The sequence below is a fragment of the Lithobates pipiens genome, unplaced genomic scaffold, assembly GCF_037356315.1.
Source record: "Lithobates pipiens isolate NorthernLeopardFrog02 unplaced genomic scaffold, aLitPip1_a1.2 Scaffold_18, whole genome shotgun sequence".
In the NCBI taxonomy this organism is placed as follows: Eukaryota; Metazoa; Chordata; class Amphibia; order Anura; family Ranidae; genus Lithobates; species Lithobates pipiens.
In genome coordinates this window covers 647144961-647163420 of record NW_027507758.1, presented here as the reverse complement: position 1 = coordinate 647163420, position 18460 = coordinate 647144961, and the positions used below count along the sequence as shown (strand labels likewise).

General features: G+C 46.3%; 3 protein-coding genes and 1 long non-coding RNA gene across 4 annotated transcripts in view; 2 read left to right on the top strand and 2 right to left on the bottom strand.

Annotated features, from left to right (window-relative positions):
- LOC143989546 (uncharacterized) overlaps positions 1 to 18460 on the bottom strand; it is a 600653-nt gene that overhangs the window by 141299 nt on the left and 440894 nt on the right. The gene's annotated exons all lie outside the window — the stretch shown is intronic.
- Positions 1 to 18460, bottom strand: part of LOC143989564 (uncharacterized) — a 241547-nt gene that overhangs the window by 194360 nt on the left and 28727 nt on the right. The window lies entirely within an intron of this gene.
- LOC143990374 (uncharacterized) lies at positions 3520 to 5823 on the top strand. The gene is made up of 3 exons (XR_013277282.1): positions 3520 to 3599; positions 4844 to 4997; positions 5760 to 5823. It is a non-coding gene; the product is annotated as an uncharacterized LOC143990374 (long non-coding RNA).
- Positions 5821 to 8325, top strand: LOC143990014 (uncharacterized). Its single transcript, XM_077490253.1, has 3 exons — positions 5821 to 6034; positions 7022 to 7099; positions 8223 to 8325. The coding sequence occupies exons 1-3, from the start codon at positions 5832 to 5834 to the stop codon at positions 8323 to 8325; spliced, it is 384 nt and encodes a 127-aa protein (XP_077346379.1). The 5' UTR covers positions 5821 to 5831.

Genomic DNA, 18460 nt, shown 5'->3' with positions numbered 1-18460 from the left:
CGGAGGGAACACCATCAACCAGTGGCCTGCATTTTATAAATGAGCTGTAAAATTCAGGTTGGGGATGTGTAGCCCTATATAATATATTGAAGATTGGATAGCATTTTCCACCCTCTGTTATAATGACCTCTTTAGTGATGATAGTTTTTGTTTTTCGGATGATGATGCTCCAGGGACCTCATCACTAGACATAACCTTCCATTGAAATGTATATGTAAAGGCAAAACTCTGTTATTTTTAGTTTGGGATAGAGTGGGAAAGTGTTAGAACCCCTGCCAAGTATTTAAAGCTCCCTGTGTCCCTGCTGGGGTTCTTCCCTCTACATGTCCTGGTGACCATCGTCACTGAGACACAAAGTAAAGCAAATCCTTGATGACAGCAAGAGGTGAGGAACATCTTCCAATGGGGACAATGTGGTGACATCTGTCCAAGATGAGAATTCTCCTCACTTTGGGGAGATTTGCTCCCATTTCCTGTAGCATCACCAAGATGGGAAATAAAAGGAAAAGAGCATTTTACTATACACAGATAGTAAGAAATAAGCGGATGGGGGATCTAACCCTTACCAACTCTATGCAAAGCCAGTGGCGTCACTAGGGTTGGTGTCATCCAGTGCGAAAAAAAATGGTGTCACCCCCCACCACCCTTTGGTCCCCCCTGAGTACGGACCCCCCTCCATTAACTACAGACCCTTCTCCCGCAGTATAGATCCCCCTCTCTGAATACAGACCCCCCTCCCTCAGTATAAACCTCCCCCTCAGTACAGACATCCCTTCAGTGCAGACCCCTCTATCAGTACAGACATCCCCACCTCAGTGCAGACCCCCCCATCAGTACAGAGACCCCACCTCAGTACAGACACTGCCACCTCGCTGCAGACCCCCCATCGGCACAGACACCCCCACCTCAGTACAGACACCCCCCCTCACTGCAGACCAACAGTGCAGACACCCCCCCTCAGTGCAGACACCCCACTCAGTTACAGACCACCCTCACTGCAGAACCCCAGCAGTACAGACACCCCCCAGAGCAGACCCCCCTCAGTACAGACACCCCCCTCCATGCAGACCCCAGTGCAGACACCCCCCTCCGTGCAGACACCCCCCACTGCAGACCCCCCCCAGTGCAGACACCCCCTCTATGCAGACCCCCATGCAGACACCCCCCCAGTGCAGACACCCCCCTCCATGCAAACACCCGTGCAGACACCCACCCCCAGTGCAGACACCCCCCTCCATGCAGACACCCATGCAGACATCCCCCAAGTGCAGACCCCTCAGTGCAGACACCCACTCCCAGTGCAGACCCCCCCAGTGCAGACACCCGCCCCCAGTGCAGACCCCTCTCTGCGCAGACCCCGTGCAGACACCCCCCAGTGCAGGCAGACCCCCCTCTGTGCAGACCCCATGCAGACACCCCCCAGTGCAGATCCCCCCCCCAGTAGAGACACCCCCAGTGCAGACCCCCCTCTGTGCAGACCCCCCCATGCAAACCCCCCTCTCTGTGCAGACCCCCCAGTACAGAACCCCCTCTGTGCAGACACCCTCCTCTTACCTCAGACCAGCAGTAATCATACACACAGCGGTGTGTGTCCCTCAAGCTCGGCTCCTCCTCTGTGTATGTAAACAGAGAGGAGGGGGAGGCGGCTTAGTTGTGCTCCACTGAGGGAAACAGTCATGGCGTGCCGGGCACAGTACACAGTGCGACAGCCGGTGTTGGCGGTGCCACTACCCACGGGTGTCACCCCTCTGGCGGGTGTTACCCGGGTGCGCCCCGCACCCCCCGCACCTGCTTAGCAATGCCACTGTGCAAAGCAAAGAACAGTTTAGGCTAGACATGCACTTCAAGAGGGGAAGGTTTAAGGAAATAAGAGGAAGATTTGAACTAATGGGCATCATTTTAGTAAAATATAAAGCTCATACAATCTCTGTTTTAGTTCACTTTAATCCCAAAATGTTTTCAAAACAAAATATTTCACAATACAATTTCTATTACAGGATTCCATCCAGAGCAACAGGACCGGAAGAGGCAGGAGCCCAGTTGAAGCGTTATGAGAATGTCTTAGAATGGAGCAATGCTCCAAGAGAAGAGAAGAAAGAAGTCCAGAAAGAAAGCCTATTCAGACGCTTTCTAAAATCATTCCGTGTGGTCAAAACATCTTCGAGCAGCGAGACCACAAAAGTAAGTATCCTCTAACAGGAAGCTTAAATTAGATCCTCTGCCAAGTTTTTATTGCGGTCTGTGTCCCCGCTGGGGAGATTCCCCTTTTATTTATTCTGGTGACAATCCTAAATTTTAGAGTTATGACGAGAACACGTGCTAAGGTGGATCACCCAATGTTCTGGGAACTACAGTCTAAGATGGGACTTCCCCTCACTGTAGGGAGATTTCTTCTCACTTCCTATTGCATCTGCAATCCAGGAAGTAAAGGGAAATCTACCTAGCAGGGACTAGACTTCATAAAAAAAACTTGATAGGGGTTTAAGCCTTTCTTACTCTACTTCAGTTGTCCGTTGGGTTCCTTATTAGGAGCTGGCATGTCCCCTGCACACCTGATAGGAAGTTTAACGGCCAACCAAGAGACAAAGTTTGGAATTTAGTTCCATTTTAATATTTGTACAGTAAAGATTAACTTTTTTTTCTTTTTTTTTTTAATAGATGTCAGTTGTGGATACCAACCAAGAAACGAAGCCTTGTGAGGCTATCATGGAACAGAGCATTGTTCCAAGAGAAGAGAGGACTCCCAACCAAGAAACAAAGATGGAGAGCATCAAATCTGTTCCAGAAATGAGTCCTCTGGAGAAACTTAAGAAAGAAGAGAAACGAAAACAGACAAAAATCTGTAAGAAAGGACTGGAACAGGGATTGCGGAGGAAGATGCTGGTGAGGCACGTGTTTTACACAGACCAACCAGTAAAGAGGAAGGCAACTGACGTGAACCAACTGACTCCGGTAATTCGGAAGACAAAACAGTTGCTAAAGGTGTCTGGCACCAATGACCCCGAGGAGGAGAAACAGGAGGAAATGTGTCAGAAAAAGGCAATTGAATTTCAAGAACTGGATCTGGCAATTCAGAGGACGAAACATTTCCTGACTTTATTTAAGTTCACAAACCGAGAGAAGAGGAGGTAAGTACGCATTTTTCTATATACATTTAAAGAACATATAGAACAAGTCAATGACAACTGAAGCAGTCACGGTGCCTTCACCGAGGATTACACCTTCAGTAGTAAAATATGTGACTTCATCTACGTGTCTTATAGGACACCCCCAGGTATAGAAATCACTGGGGGGCTTTTCATGTTCCTTCTGACTTTCATATTACTCAAACTAGAGAACTGGAATTATGGAGATCCATAGGACTGACCAGTAAGCAGAGTCCTCTCCAATTTCCAGTTAGATTTTATATAACTTCTTATAAAGTTTCCATGTGACTTTTTTTTTTTTACAACTAAACGAAAATGTTTATTCTTATGTGTACAACGGATATCTCATCTTCCTTTTTCTTTCATTGTCATCAGGGAAATCAAGCACCAAGTGGTCGCCCACAGGATCATCAACAAAGTCCCTTCTCCATATCCTGAGGAAATGCGCCACAGGTAAGTACAGAATTCACTTAGTGCTCTTCTTTATAATGGAATTCTTTGGAAGAGATTTAAAATGCAGCTTTATTGCCACTTAAAGAAAACATTGAAGATAACTAGAGCCCAGCGATGCGCTTCACAAATGTGCATTACGCTCCGCCGGCTTCGGGAGTCTGATAGTTGGCGGAGAACAATAAGAATAAGTGGAGTTTGTGAGAGAAAAGAGAAAGTTGGGAGGAGATCCCAGTATGGAGATCTGTCAAAGTCAGATGATGATCCTCCAGAGACCCCTCTCACTAGACATAACCTTCTATTTCAAAGCATATGTAAAGGCAAAACTCATTTTTAGTTGGGATCAGAAAGTGTTAGACCCTCTGCCAAGTATTTATAGCTCTGTGTCCCTGCTGGGGTCATTCTTCCCTCTACGTGTCCTGGTGACCATTGTCACTAAGACACAAAGTAAGGGGGAATCCTGAATTTTAGAGTTGTCATGACAGCAAGAGGTGAGGGAGAATCTTCCAATGGGGACAATGTGGTGACATCTGTCCAAGATGAGAATTCTCCTCACTTTAGAGAGATTTGTCCTCATTTCCTGTAGGATCGCCAGTATGGGAAGTAAAAGGAAATCTCCCTAATAGAACACAGAAGCCCAAAAAACAAAACAAAAGACAAGTAACTGAATAGTGGATCTAACCCTTACCTATTCTATTCAAGGCATAGAAAAGTTTTGGCTAGACATGCACTTAAAGCGGAGTTCCACCCAAAAGTGTAACTTCCGCTCATTGTACTCCTTCCCCCCTCCGGTACCACATTTGACATCTTTCGGGGGTGGGGGGGACAGGATATCTTTCACAGGTATGCTGTCCCCACTTCCGGGAGCCTCAGCCGCGGATATTTGCATCAGCGCTCGGGCTCCCGCCAGTAGGAGAGGGGAGCGTACCTCGCACATGTGCAGTAGGGTTCCCGGTGTGAAGCCGCAAGACTACACTGCCGGGTTCCCTTACTCACAATGGAGGCGGCACGCACCCGACAGCTGATGGAAACATCATCTGCGGTGCCGACATCGCTGGACTCCAGGACAGGCAACTGTCCGATTACTAATAGTCAACAAGTGCAGTATGTGCAGCTGCTGGGTTTTCGCCCTTTTAGCTAATGGGCATTATTTTAGTAAAATTTAAAGTTTCTACATTTCTTTTAGTTCACTTTAATCCCAAATTTTCAGTAAAACTAAATATTTCACATTACAATTTCTCTTACAGGATTCCTGCCAGAGCAATGGAGCTGGAGGAGGAGAAAATCCATCGCTTTAAGAATATTTTCGAATGGAGCAACCATTTCAGCGAACAGGAGAAAGAAGTCCAGAGTGAAAACCTATTCAGCGACAAAACATCGGGGAGAAAGAATATCACAAAAGTAAGTATCCTCTACCAGGAAGCTGAAATGAGATCCTCTGCCAAGTTTTTATTGCAGTCTGTATTCCCGCTGCGGAGATTCCACCTTCATTTGTTCTGGAGACAATCCTAAATTTGTAGATTTGTCATGAGAAGAGTTGAAGGTGGATCATCCAATGTTCTCTAAAATGGGAATTTTCCTCCCTGTAATGAGATTTCTTCTCACTTCCTGTTGCATCTCCAATTCAGGAAGTGAAGAGAAATCTCCCTTGCAGGGACTAGACTGCACAAAAAAAAACAACTTGATAGGATGTTAAGCCTTCCCTACTCTTTCCACAATTATTAAACCATGCTGATTCACGTTGGGTTCACGCTATTGCTAATAGAATGTGGCTTTCACCGCATCCCATTCGCAATAGCAGGAGATTGTGCCCGGGTCTCTATGGAGCCGGTTCACACACATCCGCAGCGGCTCCGGTGCCAATTGCACAGGAGTCCTTTGCGTGTTTTGGTCCATTTCAGGCCCAAATTCAGCCCAAAATTGGGTCTGAAACCAGGCCTGAAGCATTGAATGGAGACGTACCGGACTCCTGCTGTGAGCCGCTGCCAATCTCCAGTGTGAACCCGGCCTCTCAGTTGGCCGTTGGGTTCCTATTAAGAGTTGGCGCGCCTCCTGCACACCTGATAGGAAACCCAACGGCCAACCAAAAGACAAAGTTTTGAATTCAGTTCCACTTTAAAATCTGTATATTAAGCCAAGTTTTTTTTTTCCTTTCCTTTATAGACTCTCTGCCTGGAACTGAAGGGAGCAGCCCGGCAGAAGAAGACATGGGAAAAGGGGAAAAGGGAAGGGGAAATGGAAGGGAAGAAGATGGGGATGGGGGAGCAAATGGAGAAGGAGAAGACAAACACCTTCACTGAAGAGGAGATAAGGAAAGTGGAGGAAGAAGTGGAGTGGAAGAAAAAGAATGAACGGAAGGTTAAAGCGATGAGGGATAGAATACAGAGGGTGAAACTCTATGAAAAGATGACAGACACCGAGGACCCAGAGGAGAAGAGGTAAGTACACATTTTTCTTTCTAAATACATTTTAAGACCATATAGAATACATAAATGACAATAGATGCCGTCACATTGCCTTCATGGAGGATTACACTTCAGTAGGAAAATATGTTACTAGTTCATCTACATGTCTTATAGACACCCAGAGGCGGACTGACCATTCGGGCACTGCCCGAGGGCCCCATGCCACCAAGGGGCCCCATCAGGGTTGCCAGCCTCACTAAAACCAGGAACAGAATGTAAAAATCTGTGTTTTTTTTAAAGATTCCAAGATTATAGCTGCCCCATCTCTCCAGTACCTTTTAAGTGTGTGTGTATTCTGTGTATGTGTGTACTGTGTGGTCATAATCTATTGCCTAGGGGCTCCATAATCTCCTATTGCCTGGGGGCTCCATAATCTCCTATTGCCTAGAGGCCCCATAATCTCCTATTGCCCGGGGTCCCCATAATCCCCTATTGCCCAGAGGCCCCATAATCTCCTATTGCCTGGGGGCCCCATAATCTCCTGTTGCCCAGGGGGTCCATAATCTCCTATTGCCCGGTGGCCCCATAATCTCCTATTGCCCGGTGGCCCCATAATCTCCTGTTGCCCGGTGGCCCCATAATCTCCTATTGCCCGGTGGGGGCCCCATAATCTCCTATTGCCCGGGTACCCATAATCTCCTATTGCCCGGGTACCCATAATCTCCTATTGCCCGGTGGGGGCCCCATGAGTTGTCAGTCCTCCCCTGTAGACATCCCCGGGTATAGATTATGGAAATATTTGGGGGTCTTTTTTATGCCCCTCTGACTTTCATAATACTCAAATCACAAAACTGGAATTATGGAAATCCATAAAAATCAATAAACAAATATAATAAAACATTAGATAAATGTAACATAAAAAAAACATTTCCAACTCATACTAAGCAGAAATGTTTGGAAGCCGTTATATTCTTCTGTGTAGAGCCGATATCTCATATACCTTTCTATCTTCATCATCAGGAAACTAATGCAGAGAGTGATCGCCCACAAGATGATCAACAAGATTGGCGCCCCTTGCACTGGACAAAGACGGAATTCGTAAGTAGTCTTATTTATAGTGGAAATCTTCAGGGGGGGAGGGGGGGGTTAGAAAGCGGAGATATTACATTAGATAAAAAAAACAAAGCATTGAGCATTAATAGAGCCCAGCGATGTGATTTACAGATGTGCATTGCGCTCCGCCGTCTTCGGGGGTCTGAGAGTTGGTGGAGAACAATAAGAATAAATGGAGTTTGTGAGAGAAAAGAGAAAGTTGGGAGGAGATCCCGGTATGGAGATCTGTCAAAGTCAGGTGACCGGCTCTCCTCCAATCAGACACCATGAACTAGTGCAGGCTACACACGGCGGCCCACATCTTATAAATGAGCTGTAATATGCGGGTTACGGTATGTGAAGCCCTACAGAGTATAACGGAGAGAGAGCGCAAAGCATTGTCCGCTCTGTTATAATGAACTTCTTAGTGTTAAGTATTTTTGGATGATGATGCTCCAGAGACCCCTCTCACTAGACATAACCTTCTATTTCAAAGCATATGTAAAGGCAAAACTCATTTTTAGTTGGGATAGCCTAAGAATGTGTTAGACCCTCTGCCAAGTATTTATTTGATTCTTTCCTGTCCACGTCCTGGTGACCATTGTCAATAAGACACAAAGTAAGGGGGAATCCTGAATTTTAGACTTGCCATGACAGCAAGAGGTGAGGGAGAATCTTCCAATGGGGACAATGTGGAGACATCTGTCCAAGATGAGAATTTTCACTTTAGAGAGATTTGTCCTCATTCCTTGAAGCATCACCAAGATGGGAAGTAAAAGGAAATCTCCCTAACAGGACACAGATAGCCCAAAAAAAAAGAAACTGAATAGGGGATCCAACCCTTACCTACTCTATTCAACTCAAAGAAAAGTTTTGGCTAGGCATGCACTTAAAGCGGAGCTCCACCCAAACGTGGAACTTCCTCTCATTGTACTCTTTCCCCCCAGCGAAAGCAGCGGTGGGCGGACCTCCGCCTTGAGGAGGGGGAGGTTTAAGGAAATAAAAAGAAGATTTTATTGGCTTTATTTTAGTAAAAATGTAAAGTTTTTGTACTATTTTCTGTTTTAGTTCACTTCAATCCCAAATTTTCAGCAAAACGAAATATTTCACATTACAATTTCTCTTACAGCATTCTTGTCATAGCAGAGGAGCAGGAGGAAGGAATCCAGAACAAAAACCTATCCAACATCAAACCATCCGTGAGAGAGATCACAGAAGTAAGTATCCTCTAACCGGAAGCTGGAATTAGATCCCCTGCCCAGTTTTTATTGCAGTCTGTGTCCCCGCTGGGGAGATTCCTCCTTTATTTGTTCTGGAGACAATCCTAAATTATAGAGTTACCACGAGAACAAGTGCCAAGGGGGATCACCCAATGTTTTGGGAACTACAGTCTAAGATGGGAATTCCCCTCACTGTAGGGAGATTTCTTCTCACTTCCTTTTGCATCCGCAATCCAGGAAGTAAAGGGAAATCTACCTAGCAGAGACTTAATAGGGGGATTTAAGCCTTCCCTGTTCTATCCCAAACTAATAATGCTGCTTCATTTGTCCGTTGCGTTTCTATTAGGAGATGCCCCCTCCACACCTGATGGGAAACCAACCGAGAAACAAAGTTTTGAATGTAATTCCACTTTAAAATATGTACATCAACCTAACTTCCTTTTTCTTTTTTTTTGTTAATAGATTCTATCACGGATGTAAAGAAGAGCAGAAGAATGAGTAAGAGAACGTGAAAGGGGAAAAGGAGAAGCTGCTGCAAGATACCACTGTATATGTGGCAAAACATATAGGGCGGAGTCTAAATTTGTGACGTCACTTAAAAAAAAAAGAGTAAAAAACAGCACAAATAGCATCTTTTGGGGGAAAGATGCTATGTGTAGCAAAACACATGTGCTGTTTTTACTACTTTTTAAAATGTTTTTACAAACTTAGATTCCACCCTATGCTTTCCCCTACAAATAGCATCTTCGGGAGAATGATAAACATATATTGTGGCGTATAAATCTGTGATGGCAGAGATGTAAAAGATGTAAAAACAGCACATCAGTGAATCACAGGCGGTCCCATTAGAGGGGACTTAGACTCCGCCCTGCGCATCTTGCTATAAAAGCATCTTTGGGGGAAGATGCAGCAAAATGCGTAGGGTAGAGTATAAATTTGTGACGCCATCACGCCCTGTGAACCTTTTATATATTAGTTGTGACCAAATTTATATCTGTTGGTGTGCTTACTGCTATCACTTTTAGCGCAGCTTTGATGTTTTCTCTATTCAAAGTTTGCTTTGCCTGGATTCTTTCCTAAATTTACACATATATATATATTTAATATAACTGGGTACAGTACTGACATTGATCCAGGGAGTAGCTGATCGTCTCTCGAGGGATCAGGAAGGAATTTTCTCCCCTGCTGTATGTAGCTCATGCTTTGCTGGGGTTTTTCGCCTTCCTCTGGATCACACTTTCCTTATTTCTTTCTTTCCTTCTTTCTTTCTTTCTTTCTTTTCCCCCTGTACTGTCCACCCCCCTATACTGTACCCTCCTAATACAGTTAATTTCCATCACTTGAATTATTTTTCCTATTATGGGAGTGAGTGGGGCCTCAAGTCTAAGTTTTGCCTAAGGCCTCACAAAATCTAGAGCCGCCTCTGAGCTCTCATTGGTCCAAACTTAACTTCAGACCAAATAATATACAAAAGTGCTCTGCATACACAAGAACATTACATGTATGCCCAACATTAGAAGATTGGGTGGATGTGTGGCAGAAGATACTGTAAACTCTGTTTTTATCAATGATTTAATAAAAATTTAAATATAATTACATTGTGTAATCATTCCTTTCTGGTATCAGTAAAGTCCTATCTGGTTAGGTGTGTTTGTTGTGTATTCTGAGAGCAGCAGGATGCTGTTCTCAGAATACATATGTCAGTGCCTGCAGCGCTGCAGGGGTATATTTTTCAATCCGCAGTTAAAAAAAATAATGTGTATGTCCAAGCATAAGGAGCATGGGGTGGTCAGCGGGCAGTAGTTCCTGTGATGGGTATCACATCAGACGGAGGGCCCGTGGAACCCAGCTTACCTTGGCCCCTCTTATGTGTAAGGTACCCAGTGTCTATTAGGGGCACAAGATGACCAAGAAAATGATGGACAACTACTTAATGGACACTGAGAATGTGGTTTGGATTGCTTCAAATGGGACAATAATGTTTATCTATAATATCCCTCAAGAAATATATGAAGAGAAATGAATTCCACCTTTTCAGACTGAGAGACTCATAGAAGATGATAATATAGTCAGCAAGCCGCCTGGCGCTTCTGGTCTCCTGCTATTGTCTGTTTATTAAGGTGTTATGTGTTTTCTGCTAAGCATGTCTGACCCATGGTTAATTGGTAATTGGGTCACCATTTGTCTGATTATCTGTTCCTGACCAGCCGCCGCAGTTGTACTGTGGCAGAATGGCATGGGCAGGCAAATTGCCGTCAAGCTACGTCAGGTACTTTTTGTGGTAGCGTTTGAATCAGTCGCTGACAGTCAGGTGCTTTTTTCTTGTGAGCCTCACTACTGTACCAGTAAATTTAGAGACCAAAATGTCAAATCAAAGGTACAGTAGTGAAGAGGCCTACACGTTTCTGAGCATGACAGATAGCGAGGAGGAAGTCACTCATCTGTCAGATTCAGAATCAGAATACAAACCTGTAGACAGCAGCGGGCATCCTGACAGCTCTGATGATGGAGTTGTGATCCCTGTCAAGGTCAGGCGTACCAGACCCCGCTATTCTGCTGTTGTTGAGGTGCAAGGACCGCAGGTCCCTCATATGGAGCAGAGAGCCAGTACTAGCACCGCTCATCCTTCCGGTGAACTGACAAGCACCAGCGGCCTAGTACATCCTGGTCGTACATCCAGCACTGCAGTAACACTTGGTGACGTGGCGAGTCCCATAAGTGCAGTTCAAGCTGGTGAGGTGGCAAGCACAAGTAGTGTCCCGCTGCCACCAAGAAGACAAAGACAAGCCCATAATGCCCTTCCTGCTGCATTCGCCAATCCTAGTTGGGAACCCACCACTTCTGCAGCACCCGTACTTCTCCCATTCACTGGCCAACCCGGAATTCAGGTGGAAACAGCTGATTTTACGTCTCTTGATTGTTTTTCACAGAAGATCTCTATAGATCTATTGTGGACCAAAGCAATTCATATGCTCATCAATTCATCGCCGCTAATCCCCTGCTGACCCTTGCCAGAGATTGGAAACCTATTATGGTTTATGAATTTAAGACCTTCCTGGGCCTTTCCCTCCTCATGGGCATAACTAAAAAGAGTGAGTTGAGGTCATATTGGTCCCCTGACCCAAGTCACAATATGCTCGTGTTCTCTGCCTCCATGACCAGGACACCATACAAGCAGATCTTGCGGTTCATGCATTTCAACGATAATGAACTCTGTCATCCTTGGGGTGACCCTGAATTTGATCGGCTCTACACAATTCGGCCCCTTGTAAACCACTTCAACCAACGTTTTGCAGCCTTGTTTACTCCCCATCAAGTTGTCTGCTTTGATGAGTCCCTGATTACGTTTTCTGGCCACTTGTCATTCAAACAGTATCTTCCCAGCAAGCGTGCCAGATACGGGGTCAAGATGTATAAGCTCTGTGACGTGGCCACAGGCTATACATGTAGTTTTATGGTTTACGAGGGAAGAGATAGTCACATAGAGCCGACAAACTGCCCTGACTACATAGGAAGATTGTGTGGGACTTGGTGTCACCCTTATTCGGAAAGGGGTACCACTTGTATGTGGAAAATTATTACACAAGCGTGCCACTTTTTAGTCACTTGTTTGATCATCAAATTGGCGCATGTGGCACCGTGTGATCTAATCACCGGGGCTTTCCCATCGGCTTCTAGATTCCCATCCTAGGCTGGGGGAGAGAGCCTGCTTGAGATGTGATAATCTTCTCGCTGTGAAGTGGAGGGATAATAAGAATGTTTTCGTTCTGTCCTCCCTTCATGCAGACATGACGGTCCAAATTCTTACGGCGACTGGTGTTGTGGAGAAACCCCTCTGTGTCCACAAATATAACCTTAATATGGGAGGGGTGGACCCCAACGACCAGTTGTTGGCGCCGTACCTAATTGCCCGCAAGGCAAGACGCTGGTGCAAAAAAGTGTCTGTTTATTTATTTCAATTGGCTTTGCTGAATGCTTTTGTGCTATACAAAGCTTCAGGATGAACTGGATCCTTCCTTAAACTTCAGGAAGAGATTGTCAGAGTCCTTCTGTTTCCAGACGGTCCTGTGGCCCAACTTCCCAATCCAAATGCAGTAAGCCGGCTGCATGAGAGGCGTTTTCCACATGTCCTCTCTAGTACCCCTACCCAAAGAAACCCCCAAAGAAGATGTTGTGTCTGTAGAAAGCGCTGATATAGGCGTGACAGCAGCTATTATTGTCCCTTCTGTCCTGACCAACCTGGTCTTTGCATTGGTGACTGTTTCGAAACACTACCACACACTAGTTGAGTATTAGCGTAGGGTACAGCACCACACAGTCTGTCACAAAAAGATAACAGACCGTATTACAATCCCCCTTCCTCATGAACCCTACAGAGGTCATTTCACACAATGAACCAATAAAAACAGGACATCTACCACTAAATCTACAAATAGGAAACCGTCTGGCCTTGTCCACCTGTGTTTTGAGATGAAGAATGGAAATGGGGTCAAAAGGAGCCGGAGACTAATCATTGGTAGACAATTCTTGGGTGATTCTGCCAATCTAAGTAAACTCCATGTGGTTCATCTCTTAAGTAGGGATGAGCCGAACACCCTCCCCCCGGTTTGGTTTGCACCAGAACCTGCGAAAGAACTCCATTAAAGTCTATGGGACTCGAACGTTTGTAATCAAAAGTGCTAATTTTAAAGGCTAATATGCAAGTATTCTCCTAAAAAGGGTTTGGGGATCCGGGTCCTGCCCCAGGGGACATGTATCAATGCAAAAAAAGTTTTAAAAAGGGACGTTTTTTCGGGAGCAGTGATTTTAATGATGCTTAAAGTAAAAAAAAAAGTGAAATATTCCTTTAAATATGGTGCCTGAGGGGTGTCTGTAGTATGCCTGTGAAGTGGTGCGTGTTTCCCGTGATTAGAACAGTCCCTGCACAAAATCACATTTCTAACGGAAAAAAAGTCATTTAAAACTGCTTGCGATTTTAACGTCATGTCTGGTTCCGGCAATACGAATGAAAATCATTGAGAAAAATGGCATAGGTAGCCCCCCCCCCTGCCCATTACCAGCCCCTTTGGGTTTTGTACGGATATTAAGGGGAACTCCGCACCCAAATTAAAAAAAGGAAAGGCGTGTGGCCCCCAGGCCCTATATACTCAGAGCAGCAGTATACAGGCGGTGCAAACAAGACAGGGACTGTGTAGGTTTGTTGTGTTAAGTTGAATCCGTTTGTAATTTTCAACTGGTACATTTTTAAAGTGTAGCTCCAGTCAAAAAAACTATTTTTAAGCTTTTTTGAAAACATAGGGAAGGGTTATCACCCCTGTAACATTTTTTTTCCATCTGTGCCCCTCTTCAGAAGATTTCATCTCACTTTCCGTCCCAATGACAAATGTTTTTTGAAAATTTGGGGGTTTTAGTAAAACAAGGATTGGTGATAAAGCATCAGTGGAGAGGAGACACGTTTTTCCCATATCAACTCTTACAGGAGAGAATTTCCCTTCCTAGGGGTAGATTTCATCTCACTTCCTGTTGTCTCCTTCCGTTTGCAAGTAGAAGACATTTGTAAGTTGGATGTTTGAAAGTAGGGGCCTGTCCTATATGCTCTGCAGAAATGGGGGCCTAAGGTGTTGGTGTTGCCACAACATTGTAAGTCCTCACAGTGACTCTTGGTGGGCGCTGGAGCGCCCTGCTGTGAATGATTATATCAAGAATTGTAATTACACGTACCTGTTGAACAGGGGCAGAAAAATTGGGCATTAGGCACTGGTGCTGGTCTGTGGGTGCTTTGCCAGTACCCTGAGCCTGGGTGAGAGGATGAGGAGGGCTTGGTCATCCACTCTACCAAGTCTTCGGCATGATGCGGCTCAACACGTCCAGCTGCCGAAAATAAAGACAAGCGTGTTCCACGGCCACGTGCTGATGAGGATGCACCGCGTCTACGACTGGCACTGTTGTCTCTAGACACAGAGCCTGCTTGCCCTCTTTTATTGGCTCGTGACTGTCTGCCTCTCCTTGTTGGCCTCCCAGACATACTAATGGTCTGCAGGGAGATGTAGCTGCACAAAGCTGGGACATATATACTGATTATACGGCAGCTAGCAGAATTAACTGCCTGCCTGTAGTATTATTACTATGAGAACACCAGCAATAGGGGTAGCTTTAAGTGCACACTGTGCAGATGACACAATACACCGACTGTAATTACTGCAGCTGCCTGCAGATAGGATCAGCAGAACAACAGCAATTGGGGTAGCATTAGGTGCACACTATGCAGATGACACAATACACCGACTGTAATTACTGAAGCTGCCTGCCTATGGTATAGGATCTGAAGAACACCAGCAATTGGGGTAGCTTTAAGCGTACACTGTGCAGGTAGCACAATACAACGACTGTAATTGCTGCAGCAGCTGCCTGTGGTATTGGATCAGAAGAACACCAGCAATTGGGGTAGCTTTAGGTGCACACTGTGCAGATGACGCAGTACACCAACTGTAATTACTGAAGCTGCCTGCCTATGGTATAGGATCAGAAGAACGGCAGCAATGGGGTAGCTTTAGGTGCATGCTGTGCAGGTGACACAGTACACAGACTGTAATTACTGCAGCTGCCTGCAGATAGGATCAGCAGAATAACAGCTATTGGGGTAGCTTTAGGTGCACACTATGCAGATGACACAATACACCGACTGTAATTACTGCAGCTGCCTGCCTATGGTATAGAACAGGGGTAATGAATTAAAATTAAAGGAGGTCCGGTCGCCAAAATTTTCTTTGGGCCGAGGTCCGAATCTCAAGTCTGTGCTACAACTCAGAAATATTGTAGTAACTGTATATCTATCAAAAACATGAGAAATGTACAATTTCCTTAGCATTTCAACAATATTTATTGTCAAGTTAAATCTGGTGTCCCCATCACAGTGCTTCTTTAAATCAGGTGTCCCCATCACAGTGCCCCTTTACATCAGGTGTCCCCATCACAGTGCCCCTTTACATCAGGTGTCCCCATCACAGTGCCCCTTTACATCAGGTGTCCCCATCACAGTGCCCCTTTAAATCAGGTGTCCATCACAGTGCCCCTTTAAATCAGGTGTCCCCATCACAGTGCCCCTTTAAATCAGGTGTCCCCATCACAGTGCCCCTTTAACCCATCACAGTGCCCCTTTAAATCAGGTGTCCCCATCACAGTGCCCCTTTAAATCAGGTGTCCCCATCACAGTGCCCCTTAACATAAAATGCGCACATCAAGATTTCCCTTAACATAAAATAAGTGTCATGCTGATGGGCACATTTTATATTAAGGGGCACTCTGATGGACATAACAAGACATGCCCCTTAACTTAAAATTTGCCCATCAAAGTGCCCCTTTTAATATAAAATGTACCCATCAGTGTTGCTCTTAAAATAAAATCTGCCCATCAGCGTGCCCCTTAACATGAAATAAGGGTCACACTGATGGGCACCTATTATGTTAGGAGGCATTCTGATGGACAATTTTTATTTTAAGGGGCATGCTGATGAGTATATTTTTAATGTGCACATCGATGGGCATATTTTGTAGGGCACATTTTGTTGTACCCATCAGCGTGCCCCTTAACAAAATATGCCCATCGATATGCACATTAAAAATATACCCATCAGTGTGCCCCGTAAAATAAAATTTGTCCATCGGATTACCCCTTAACATAAAAGGTGCCCATCAGCGTGACCCTTATTTTATGTTAAGGGGCACGTTGATGGGAAAATTTTATGTTAAAGGGCACTCTGATGGGCACATTTTATTTTAAGGGACACGCTGATGGGTATATTTTTAATGTGCACATCGATGGGCATATTTTGTTAAGAGGCACCTTAACAAAACATGCCCATCAGTGTGCACATAAAAAAATATATCCATCAGCGTGCCCCTTAAAATAAAATGTGCCCATCAGAGTGTCCTTTAACATAAAATTTTCCCATCAGCGTGCCCTTTACAAAAAAAAGCCCCTTAAAATATACCCAACAGTGTGCAGAACACTGATCACTAATAAATAACTAATGTGCCCACATACCTTAACTGCAGGAGTGTGGGCACAACTGAAGCTGCCTGAGATCCAGGACCCGGGAACAGCGGGCAGCAGGGGGGCGGGGCGCGCACGTGACGTCACACTGCCCGTGTCTCTTGCTTTTCCTAGAGACGCGGCCGGCAGCAGGGGGCGGGCGCATGCGCGCAGCGTCACTGGTTGCTGGGGAAACCCGCGGTCCCAGCAAACCAGTGATTGCTGTCGCTTGCTAAACTGGCGGCATGGCGGTCCGGGCAGAAGTGCTGCTCGGTCCGGACTCGGACCGCGGGCCGCCATTTAGTGACGGCTGGTATAGAATCTGAAGAACACCAGCAATTGTTGTAGCTTTAGGGGTACACTGTTCCGGTGGCACAATACGACGACTGTAATTGCTGCAGCAGCTGCCTATGGTATTGGATCAGAAGAACACCAGCAATTGGGGTAGCTTTAGGTGTAAACTCTGCAGATGACACAGTGCACCAACTGTAATTGTTGCAGCTGCCTGCCTGTGGTATAGGATCAGAAGAACACCAGCAAATGGGGTAGCTTTAGGTGTACACTGTGCAGATGACACAATATACCGACTGTAATTGCTGCAGCTGCCTGCGGATAGGATCAGCAGAACACCAGCAATTGGGGTAGCTTTAGGCGTACACTGTGCAGGTGGCACAATATACCGACTGTAATTGCTGCAGCAGCTGCCTGTGGTAAAGGACCAGCAGAACACCAGCAATTGGGGTAGCTTTAGCATAGTTGCTAACATTGTAAAAAAAAAATCCGGGACACTTTTTTTGGCTGTAGGCGGGGTTGTATTATAATTAGGGAGCGGGGCATGCATTTGTAGGCATGGCATATGAAAAGTTGAAATATGGGCGTGGTTTACGTAAAATAGCGGGCGTAACTTAAATAGGCGTGGCTCAAAGGGGTGTGGTTAGAGTCTGAGATGAATGCAGGATGGAGAGGGAAAGGGGGGAAGTGATGGAGAGGGAAAGGGGTGGAGGAATGGAGGGACAGCAGCCCCAGATTCTACACCACCCATCCCTGTTGGGCATCACTTTTTTGCCCACAGAATCTAAGAAACGCATCCCTCTGACAGTCCAGATGTACAACCCCTTTGTGGGGGATCGGGAGATTCAGGCTGTGCTCCGACGATACTGCTTGTTTGTGTCTGCTGGGGTTAAGCAAACGAACATTCTGGGTACTTTTAATGGACTGCGAAAGTACTTTGTCCAGTTTAGAGCTGGCGAGGTTTCTGGGGTAGACCAACCCCCACAGGCTTTCTCCTCCTCCTTGTGGTACCCTGGACAGCCTCAGTACTGCCGCAATTGCTTTACCTTTGGTCACACAAGGGAGTATTGCAAAGAAGGACAAGTGTGCAGAAACTGTTATGATCAAACAATCCGGTGGAAAAGCCCGGCAAACTCAAGTCCGCCGGACAATCCGCCCGTGTGTAGCCTCCGGCGGACTTTTTTTTACCCAAAAGTCCGGCGGACTAAGAAAGTAGTTTTGCACTCCAATCTTACCACCGGACTCGCTTTTCGGCGGACAATCCGGCCGTGTGTGTGCCAGTCCGCCGTACTTTTGAAATGAGCGGACTTTTCCCGCGCGGAGATAAGTCTGTTCATTTTGAGTGCGTCTCCAGGTAGCCGGGGCCAGAGAAGGAGGCATCGCTGGCCCCGTCACCTGGTGTGGACTTAAAGGGGAACCCCTACACCAAAAAAAATTGGCGTGGGGGCCCCCCTAGGTCCACATCAGACCCTTGCCCGAGCACGCTACCCGGCCGGCCAGGAAAGGGGGTGGGGACAGCGAACGCCCCCCCCTTCTGAGCCGTGCCAGGCCGTGTGCCCTCAACATGGGGAGGTGCCTTGGGGAAGGGGGGGCGTGCGGCCCCCCCCACTCCAAAGAACCTTGTCCCCATGTTGATCAGGGCAAGGGCCTCTTCCCAACAACCCTGGCCGTTGGTTGTCGGGGTCTGCGGGCGGGGGGCTTATCAGAATCCGGGAGACCCCTTTAAGTTCATACCAGGTAATGGGGCCAGCGGCGCCTCCTTCGCTGGCCCCGGCTACCTGGAGACGTGCTCAAAATGAGCGGACTTTCCTCCGTGTGTGTGGG

Coding starts and splice junctions, on each gene's coding strand:
- LOC143990014 (XM_077490253.1), top strand. CDS start 5,832: ATGGAAGGGAAGAAGATGGGGATGGGGGAGCAAATGGAGAAGGAGAAG. Junction 6,035..7,021: donor GAGGACCCAGAGGAGAAGAG/GTAAGTACACAT, acceptor CTTCATCATCAG/GAAACTAATGCAGAGAGTGA. Junction 7,100..8,222: donor ACTGGACAAAGACGGAATTC/GTAAGTAGTCTT, acceptor TTTCTCTTACAG/CATTCTTGTCATAGCAGAGG.